The sequence below is a fragment of the Gastrolobium bilobum genome, unplaced genomic scaffold, assembly GCF_033153095.1.
Source record: "Gastrolobium bilobum isolate Gb01-03AN ecotype WA unplaced genomic scaffold, APGP_CSIRO_Gbil_v1 utg1479, whole genome shotgun sequence".
Lineage (NCBI taxonomy): Eukaryota > Viridiplantae > Streptophyta > Magnoliopsida > Fabales > Fabaceae > Gastrolobium > Gastrolobium bilobum.
Genome location: NW_026896211.1, coordinates 1 through 11,176, shown reverse-complemented (window position 1 = coordinate 11,176; position 11,176 = coordinate 1). Strand labels below are relative to the sequence as shown.

At 32.2% G+C, this 11,176-nt stretch overlaps 1 protein-coding gene across 1 annotated transcript; it reads left to right on the top strand.

Annotated features, from left to right (window-relative positions):
• Positions 1-238: 238 nt before the first annotated feature.
• Positions 239-6,295, top strand: LOC133298260 (uncharacterized). The gene is made up of 10 exons (XM_061497525.1): positions 239-545; positions 1,449-1,793; positions 3,397-3,469; positions 3,615-3,727; positions 3,888-3,972; positions 4,142-4,214; positions 4,428-4,483; positions 4,762-4,827; positions 5,773-5,838; positions 5,915-6,295. Exons 1-10 carry the CDS (start codon positions 382-384, stop codon positions 5,993-5,995), a joined length of 1,122 nt encoding a protein of 373 aa, XP_061353509.1. The 5' UTR covers positions 239-381; the 3' UTR covers positions 5,996-6,295.
• The last annotated feature ends 4,881 nt before the right edge of the window (positions 6,296-11,176 follow it).

The window sequence follows — 11,176 nt, the reverse complement described above, 5'->3', positions numbered from 1 at the left end:
TATACTTACTATTAATTTAGTCTTACTATTTTTATTATCTGAATGATTATTCTTGGATCTATTTGAGATGAACATTAATTTTAAATTAATCCAACATTAAGGATAAAATGGTAGTAAAATAAATGTAACTAGTAGGAAATTCATTATTTGATCAGTGAAAGTAGCTTCTACATATATCTTAGAAGAGTATCTCCATCACATAAATTACGCATATTCCTTCCATTTTCTGCAATTCACATCCAACCACATGGACCCAAATTCACCTTTCATCTCTATTCCACACTTTCCCATTCAAACCAATCATCATCATCATCATCATCATCATTCTTTGCTATCTCTTCAACTTCACTGCTAGTAACTGGAGCTGTGTGAGCTCCAACAATGTCCCTAGTGGCTGTTTTCCCACGTGTGTCTTTGTTAAGCCTTTGCAAAACCAATATCAAATGTTGTAGTCCACAACCCACTAACCACTTTAGCTGCTTCTCTGTCTGTCCCAGGTTGTCTTCAAACCACAATATAAATTCTCATGTTCCTCTCCTCTTGAGGTAACTTTCCATTTATTCTTAGATATGATTTCTTGTCTTGCTTTTGTTATTATTATTATTATTATTGTTTAATTACTCAACTAATTCGGTTTGAGTTAATAAGTAGTTTTTGTTAATAGTCAATGAGATTGAACTCGAGACTTTTGGTTGAAGGGAGTAAGTGTTTTAGTCTAGATGTAGAGCAAAAGGGTTCTTACATTTTCATGGACGAATGTAGGTAAAGAAGTTAGTAGGTTAGAGCATGATTAGTTTTGGCATTTGGAATATACCTTGTTCTAAATGGATTTATTAAAAATTTGATTTTTTTATAGTCTTCAAATGACATTGTTTGATCCATGTAGCCTAGTATACCTAGTGAGATAAAGCTTGGTCGTTTTTTTTTTTTTTAATTTTTTTGACCTATTTTAAAGTTATAAAGTGACTTCTAGAATACCTGGATCGGTTTCCCCTCTGTTTTAACCTCAATACACAATCACACTAGGGTAATATTATTATTGTTTTAAATACTGGGTTAAATTACACCCTTCTCCTTCAACTGTTGTAATTGCTATTAGCTAATGTTGTCATCTATGGTTAGGCATATTTGAGAGATATTAATTGCAATATTTCCTTAGGCTGTCTGAGCCAAATGAGTAGGATGTTTTGTAGATGCTTGTTGATTTTTTGTTGAGTGTTATGTTTTATTTATTAAAATTGTAAACTTGAAGTTTTAAGAGTTAGTTTACTTAAATCTAGCCCATATTGCATATGTAAAAGAACTTAGTTTTTTTATATTGTATGGAGCCTCCAAAATGATGTTTTGGATTTTGGCCCTCTTCAGGAGTCTCTTTGTTATTCTTCTTCCTTTTCTGTGTTAGTTTATTGCATTATTTCATCATAATGAAGTGTCTTTTTGCACTACAGAAACAGAATTAGATGCTTTAAACAGGAGGGTGAGGAAAATGATGAGGCTTTAAAATCTAAGGATATACAAGATAAACAAGATATATTCAATAATGAGGTGCAAATAAATGGTAAAGATGGAAATAACAAGGTGGAGATCTCGTTCCCAGCTATGATAGCAATTGCATTGGGCGTAGCTGTAATAGCAACATTAGCATCCATTGGCCAGCAGCCTATCCTTGGATCGCGATTTGGTATGCAGATTCTATCCGAAGGTTCTTCCCCTTCAGCAGTTGCTCCAGCCACTGCTGGTTTCACTGTCAAAGCTTTTGGATTCAGAGCTACACTTCCAGAATATGCACCAGGGTACCCCTTGCTTCCTTTACTTTGGATTTACAAATGAGCTGATGAAACTTTTCTCCAGCTTTCTTTGTCATTTATTGCAACAGATTGGCTGTTAATACTTTAGTTGTTGTCAAATTTCAACCTTTTTTATTAGAGTTGATCAGAAATTTCAAATTGCAGGAACTGGTGATTGCTTAATAGTTTATGGAAAATCTCTTCGCTGTAGGCTGCATTTTTGTTGTATTCTTAGATGAATTTGAGATTTCTGAGTTTTGTTTGCCATGTCTATCACTTGGACTCATCTATGCATCTAGCAGTCAGGATCTAAACAAGTGACTGTGTAAGTAATATAACATGTATTTCTTATATAAAGTGGACCTGTGAGTCTCATTGATAATAAAGATAAGTTTACTTTTTGACTAGAATAAGAAATTGCTTACAGCCATTTATTCAGGGATCCTCTCATGTCTTATTTTAACATGAATGTGTCCCAGTGTCTTATATTTTGGACTTTGTCTGGGTCTGTGTTGTGTCCACGTCCAAGCTTCATAAGTAAAAAATGCTGGTTCAGAAGTATATGTTGCTGGAGTTTCTAGATGGCTACAAAATTGATTAATGAGAATGGACAGTGTTATGATTTTAGGGCCAAAGTTTTCAAAGGATTAGGTTTTGAAATGGGTAACAACTAACAAGTGTTGTTTTCTTTTTCTTTTTTTTGGCCACAGATTTATTTGTTTGGGATCCTAGGACAAGTAGAGATAATTTAGAGGCATGATATGGTGTCATGAAGAGTGGTTGGCTGAACCAATGTACTTGATAGTTGATACACATGTGGATAAGGAGGAAACTGGAAAGAAGAATGACATGTTGGAAAGTTTGTACAAGAAGGCAGAAAAGTTTAGTTAGTTAGATGGAAAAATATAAATAGGAGTTGTATAGAAAACAGAGAGGAGAAAAAGGATTATATAGAGAAACTACTGAGAAAGACTCAGAGTTTGAGGGAGAGTGCTCCCTGTACCAGAAAAGATGTTATTGGGTCTGCTTGTAATCACAGTATCTTACAGCATCAATAAAATCATCAGTTGATTGTTCTTCTACCCTATTTGGTGTCTACTTGCTTTTGAATTCCCTTTATTGGTGATTTGTGATTCTGGAGCTGTAACAGACCTGGATATATGTTCAGGTCACTAGATTCTTTCCCTTTTTTTTTTTTTTTGATTTTAAATGAATATTATTCTGACTGAAGATTTTTCTGAAAATGTGGAGTTAGTATCTTCATACAGAAACAATATTATAGAACAAGAAAGCATGATTTTAAATTTCTGGATTTATCATATGAACCGGATTGTGTGTATATTGTGGATGCTCAAGAAACGGGTTAATGTATGGTTGCACATTGCGACATTGATAAATTTCTCTGAATTGAAAATTTAAAAGTATAACTTCTGTTGTTGAGCGTGTAAGGACTTGTTTGTGTTTTCCCCCAAATTTTTATGCTTAAGTGATGGCACTTTAGTTCTCCATATTTCAGAAAAGAATTTTCTTAAAAAGGTACCCTTTCATTCCCCTCAAACTTTATTTGGTTTTCATTTTTAATATGCCTCTTCATCTGAACTCCCTGCAGATGGGTCTACTTCTGGTTGCTTATGGCTGCAGGTTGTGGACTTTTCATTAGTGAGGAGGCTTTAAATATTTGGGTCTGTGCTTTTCACTGGTACTTCTGTTTTACATCCTCGTGTGTTTGCTTCTTGGTTTTCCAACTGTAATTCTTTCCGTGATGAAAACACTTCAGTGGTTTCACTATTACTATAAATTTTTAATTATCTTTGAGAAATTGATTAGGTTGGCATATCAATAGCAAGGCTGCTGTATCTGGATGGAACATGGCAGTCCTTTGCGGAATCTTTCTCGAGGAATGCTTCATACATCGTATCAACAGTTCTCTGGGTTTACTGGTAGTTAGCAACTCCATCTTAACCTCTTTTATACACATTGTTTCACATTCGTTGAAAACTACTGGAGATTCCTGTCAATTTACATCTTGTAACAATTTACCTGCTATTAGACCTTGTTGGTCATGGAATGTTTATTGTTCTTGGCAACTATGTATTTCAGGGGAGTGTGCATTAGCGATCTGATACCCTTTTACTTAGGGAAGCTTTTCAGACGGTCTGGTATATCTGGTGATGTTTCTTCAAGGGTGAGTTCTGCATACTTCCTCATACATCTAGAAATTGAATTCATGTAGGATGTTGAAAAGGGGAGCTGGGATGCTGCGCATTAATGCATAAACTTCTCTGTAATTGCCTATTAATTGTCAATTTTTTCCTTCCGTTCATACATAATTTTATTTCTGATGATGTCAATAGTTAGGAATTGGCAAAGAGAAGGCTTTGGAGATCACAGGCGTGGTACAAAAATATGGCAACCTTGTAGGTTTTGGTAAGCTTCAAGAGTTTTTTTTATCTGCATTGCAAGGGATTTGATTTGATTTTGTAATGTGAAATCACTTATCAAATCATTGACTGTAAATAACATGATTCCTTGTTAAACTTGCCCATGTCTTTATTTCTATATATGTATATAGTTTTCTTTGTCAAAGCGCACTTAATTCTTTTATTGATTTGTTATGTTCATGTGACTTGTATTTGACAGTTGAACGATTCTCTCTTGGAGTAAGAAACCCTACAGCTTTCCTAGCAGGCGCCTTGGTTAGTGATTGAAATTGTTTGATGTGCTAGCAATTAAACCCTACAGCTTTCTCCCTGTGTGAGCCTCTCTGCATGATGTAAAGTTTGTGTCTAATAGTATCTATGTCTTGCCTTTGATGAAACTTCTAATAGAAACATAAATTGTGAGAAATGATTAACTATTTGTATCCTTGTCTTTGTTTTCATTCATCTTTATTACTTGAAGATAACCAGTTTCCATTTATAATTGATTTGATCCTTTTATTAGGATAATACTGACTGCTTTTCTTGAAGTGCAGGGTATTTCTGAAGAGTGTTTTTTTGCAGGAGTCTTGTGTGGGGGACTGTTCACACTTCCCATTCAGGTGAATATGAAGCATGCAGCATGACAATAACGATGTTTTTCTTTTAATTTTTATATATATATATATATATATATATATATATATATATACGAAAAATCCAAAATTCAGTCACTGGACTGTCCAGTGAGTGAATTTTGACTATATTCTCCTGCGAGAATATAGTGCAAAAACATTACAATGGTGTTGTGCAGGTGTTCTCCCGGGAGAACATAGGCAAAATTTTTTGTGCACTATATTCTCGCGGGAGAATATAGTGCACTGGACCTAATTTACATCAAGTCACTTGATACTCACTAAACCCATATATATATATATATATGGGGAAGATTATATTTACAAATTTTTTATTTACAAACTCTTACAAACTACACTATGTCTGACCGGTCATACTTCAATCAAGAGTGTATGACCAGTCATACTTAGTGCAATTTGTAAAAAAAGTTTGTAATCGGATCCTTCCTCTATATATATATATATATATATATATATTGCTTGCCCATTTATTTTTAATGTTTTTTAAGTGCTTTGACTTGCTGCTCATTAGTGAGAATATGGCGATCTATATTAATTTCATAATGAAAACTAAAGGATTTATAGAGAAAAGAAAAAATTGTTCGGACATTAATGCCACCTGGATGCTAAAAGTGTAGGATATGCAAAAAATGTTATTCGATCTTAATAGTTTATCCATTTTTACAATTTTGCATCGGTTTCTGAACCGCAAAAGCAAACCCTGCAAGAAGGTGAAGGAAAAAATAAAAATAAAAATAAACCTATCCTAATTCTAGTCCATTCTTTCAATTTATAGTCTTTATATGATTTAGTCATGATGGCTTAAACAATATAGTTTGTATTTCTTTTTTATTTTTACTTTCTTACATATAAGAAGAAAGCCAGTTTCTAATGTGGTAACTAACATAACTTCTCCTTTTCTTATGTGGTCAGCTTGGAATAGGATTCCTTTTGAGGGAACGCCCTATATTTGCTCTTGCAACTGTCGCAACTGTAGTGGTATTAAAAATGTGATTTTGAATAATCAAATTCTTCTTTAGTTAAACATGCAAACTTGACTTTTTCATTTGTACAGGGAATTTGGACTATTTTCCCATATGCTGTGGCTGCTTCAACTGCTTTATTCTTTTATCTCAGAGGCCGATACTTCTCTTAGTCCTTTGATTGCTTTGTAGGAATATATAGAAATATTGGTTCCTGATTTGTATATGCAGATAAGTGACCTGTTAAAGTTAATTCAACCATTTATTGAACTGCTTATTTTACCATAGGTTTTAGTGAGCTTGAACCGGTTTGTGTTATAGGTGATAATCAGTCACACTATGGCTGATTAGCCATATTTACTAGGCTAGTGGCCAGTCTGATTCTTTTGTAAATGCAGAACAATTGAGGAGTAATTCCCCTCGTGGTAGTTGAGTGTATTTTAATAAAAAAAGAAAAAGAAAAATGGCTTGTTTAACTGTTATTATGTTGTCATGGGTACGAGTCCTTGTTAGATTAGAGTAGGTTTCTTGAGAATAAAATTCCATATTGTTATGCAGTTCTGCTGAATTGGTAGCTATTTTTATTGAGGTGCCATGAATTTAATGGGCTTGTTAACATGAAACCATTGTTTATGGTAACTGCTGCCGGTAGATAGCATGTCAAATAATGACAATGTGTTCTATCAGCGTCGACCCTTGGTTATGCTAACTACATAACACATGTTGCTAAAACGGATATTATAAGATATCATTTTATTTTGCCTGTTCAGAATAAATACTCATCTATAGACTGTAGTAAATGTGAGAAGCTATGTGGAATAAAAAAATATAATAACTACTTCTCATGAAACCAACTAGTGAAGGTAGGGGTGAAGGAAATTCTTGTACTTGCAAAGAGACTGTTTCCTGGATTTGAGCCTGTGACTAAAACACCAAAAAAGCTGTATAGAAAAATTTACTAAATTGCCATTCAGAAATTGATAAGGTCTTTCCCTTTTTTCCTCTGCTGAGAGAATCATACTTGTTTGGCACTCTACAGTAGTTGATCTGTAAAACTGTAAATCAATTTTCATTTTGACTAAGTTCAAGGAATCTGAGCTGAATATTATAAGCTTCCTTTAACTCTGATAATACTTCTGCAATAGGTGGCCTCAGTGATGCATCCCTTTCCACTGACTTTACAGCAATGAAGGCTGCCTTCTTCATGCTCTCTAGATCAAAAGTTCCATGTATGCTTTCATCCACAATTTCAAATGCACCTGCCTGCAAGTAGGGCTTGGCCTGCAATTGAAAAGTTTGAAAGAGCTACCTAAATCTGTAACACCCCAAATTTCTAACAATTTATGAAACAATCTTATAATAAATAAATTGTCAAAATTCATTTTTTTTTTTTCACAATTATAATAATAGAAATATTGCGGAAGCTAATCAAAATCTAATTTGGGGAATGTTACCGCCGCACCTGTACAATGAACAGGTGCAAGGCTAAATTTATTACATTAAAATAAAACCAAAGACTAAAGTTTAAATAAAGGAAATATGTCTTATGCATTTATTTAAATCTCATAAATTTCTAAACTTAGAAACTAGCTTGAAATACTCGAGTCGTGATCCTCACTGTCCACAGCTAGCCCCATCCTTTGCAACATGCTTCACTGAAAATCTGCTCCCCCGCAGCCGCAGGATCATTGCAGTCAAACAAACACAAAAGTCAGCAAAGCTGGTAATCCTAATCAAAATACAATTAATATGAGTGATAACAAATTAAATCAAATGTCAAATAGTGTTCAAATCAATTCCACATTAATCAAATCAAATATCAATATAATAATCAAAATTCCATTATATAATATTTATCTTTATTAAGTTCATTTAATGTATTTGGTAATTATCAACTAATATATTTAGCACAACATTAGTCATAATATGATAATATTCACAACTCAATGACATTCTTCATAATCAAATCAAATAACAAATTTCATTATTAATAATGTTTAAGTTCATTATATTTAGTGGGAAGAGAACCATGGTAGACCCGGGAAACCCTGCCAGTCTACCCTGTGACCCGGGAAACCCTGCCAGTCACAAACAAATCATATTGGCCATAATCAATTCACATCTTCCTAGTGTGCACACCTCTTCCCAAAGTTGCTACTAGTATCCCGGGAAACCCTGCCAGACACCACTTTGGAAAGAACGGATATAATCTTTTTCACATCAGTTTCACATCGGAGGCATAAAGCCCAAAAGTTGTGTTCATCACCTTGGGAGGTACCATCCCAAAGCTATCTTCCCACCATTAATTTATTACAAACACACACAATCAGGAAAGATTCAATCAAATCCCATCACATCAATTATCATAGTTATTAATAATATAAATATTTAAATTCAATCATTAAAACACATATTTGGAAAGTTTTTCTTAAAGAGTAGTATAATTCCATAATTTTCATAATTATTCAATAAGATCCATATATTGCACATGAATTAAAAGTTTATATCATATATTGCTCATAATCATAATTTCTGAAATAATAAAAAAATTTCCAAAAATATTCTAATTATCATATGTAGTAATTTAAATTTAAAAAAAAACAAATACCTATATATATAGAAATGTTCATACCAAACTATTAAGAACATCTACGGATTACATATAAGGATTATGCCCAAATTTCATATAATAGAGATAACCTAAACACCTAAGGATTCAGATTACATCCAAGTTTTATATAAAAGAAATAACCTACGAATAGGATTACATATACCGAAATTCATATCAATATAATCTATGACTCTCTAGGGATAAGGATTACTATTAATAAACTTCAAACAAAATTATAACCTAAGGATTAGGATTACACATATCAAACATATAACTACCTAAAGATTAGGATTACACATAATAAAAATTTCATACACAACGAATCTACAACCACCTAGAGATTAGGATTACCTGGTCTCCGCGCTAACTTCTAGAAGAAAAGAGTAATTTGGGGTAGAGAACCGGTTGATAAAAAAAATATAAAGATTGAAAATAATTAAAATAAGCTTTTTGAAGAGAGAGAGAGAGTAGTAGAGGAGAGTGAATTGGTTTGGTTAAGCTAGGTCTCTATTTATAGTTGAAGTTTAGGGCTTATACATTACTGACTCAATGCTGACTCATCATATCTAAACAATATATGTTTGTTGACTCATTATATCTAAACAATTTATGTTTATTGACTCATCATATATGTTTGTTGACTAATACAATATATGTTTGTTGACTCATCATATCTAAACAATTTATGTTTGTTGACTCATCATATCTAAACAATTTACTAATCAATCATTACTAATCAAACATAAATACATAAATCATCAATCAATTAATCATAATTTATCATATAATATATATATATATATATATATATATATATATATATATATATTATCACATAAATCAAATAATATTACTATTATTATCTTACCTCTTATTATTTTAACTATTATTAACTCATTAATTAAAGATATTAAATACCAATATTATTAATTACAAAAATACTAAATATCATTATTATCCAAAAAATATTTATTATTATTATTATTTTATTAAAAGAAAATATAGGGTATTACATTCTACCCTTCTTAAAAGAAGTTTCGTCCTCGAAACTTAGAAGTTTGAGCTCCTCAAATTAACTTAAAGGCATAAGGTTAAAGTTAATAAAAATATGGGGGTATTACATTCTACCTTCCTTAAAAGAAGTTTTGTCCTCGAAACTTAATTAATTAATTTTTTTTTTGAAACCCCTTTAAAAAAATGTAAGCAAACATCAAAGAGTCATGCATAACCCGGCAAACAAGACAACATAGAATACAATAAATTTAAAGCACTGCAAATTAATGACTTGCTAACTTTAACCAAGCTAGAAAAAAAGTTTGGCGCTGAGTTAGTGGGGTTGGATACGTGTTCGATTCCCGCTGAATGCATTCTTGGGGAGGGGGCTGAACCTTTAGTCATCACTGTTCCCCCGCACTCCGGATTAGTCCCATAGCCGGCTCAAAGAGTCGAAGCTCGTGGGGATACCGGAGGGAGCCAACTCGTCTCAAAAAGAGATAATTAGGGTTGGGTAACTCCAAAAAAAGCTAGAAAAAAAGTTTCGAAACTGAATATCTTGTTTAAACAAATAGAAATTTTTATTACATATATTATCTTTCATTTGCTAGAAAAACTTTAATTATTTCAAGAACAACTCTAAAAGAAAGCTAATTACTTTTATTAAAATAAGAACGAGTTACAAAAGATAGCGTATATAAAAAAAAATGTTAAAGAATATTATCAATAATAATTTTAAATCACAAAATAATTCCAAACATATAATCATCGAAATTTCAAAGAAATAAATCATATTTAAAGGACAAGAAAAATAACCCTTCACTACCCATCTCTCGATTTATTTATTTACATTATGTCCTATTATTTTATTTCCTAATTTTTTTTTTATTTAACTCAGGGATCTTTGATCCCTCGAGTCAATATCAAAAGCAAACCCCAGCCGCAACCAGGGGCTCTGATACCATTTTGTAACACCCCAAATTTCTAACAATTTATGAAACAATCTTATAATAAATAAATTGTCAAAATTCATTTTTTTTTTCACAATTATAATAATAGAAATATTGCGGAAGCTAATCAAAATCTAATTTGGGGAATGTTACCGCCGCACCTGTACAATGAACAGGTGCAAGGCTAAATTTATTACATTAAAATAAAACCAAAGACTAAAGTTTAAATAAAGGAAATATGTCTTATGCATTTATTTAAATCTCATAAATTTCTAAACTTAGAAACTAGCTTGAAATACTCGAGTCGTGATCCTCACTGTCCACAGCTAGCCCCATCCTTTGCAACATGCTTCACTGAAAATCTGCTCCCCCGCAGCCGCAGGATCATTGCAGTCAAACAAACACAAAAGTCAGCAAAGCTGGTAATCCTAATCAAAATACAATTAATATGAGTAATAACAAATTAAATCAAATGTCAAATAGTGTTCAAATCAATTCCACATTAATCAAATCAAATATCAATATAATAATCAAAATTCCATTATATAATATTTATCTTTATTAAGTTCATTTAATGTATTTGGTAATTATCAACTAATATATTTAGCACAACATTAGTCATAATATGATAATATTCACAACTCAATGACATTCTTCATAATCAAATCAAATAACAAATTTCATTATTAATAATGTTTAAGTTCATTATATTTAGTGGGAAGAGAACCATGGTAGACCCGGGAAACCCTGCCAGTCTACCCTGTGACCCGGGAAACCCTGCCAGTCACAAACAAATCATA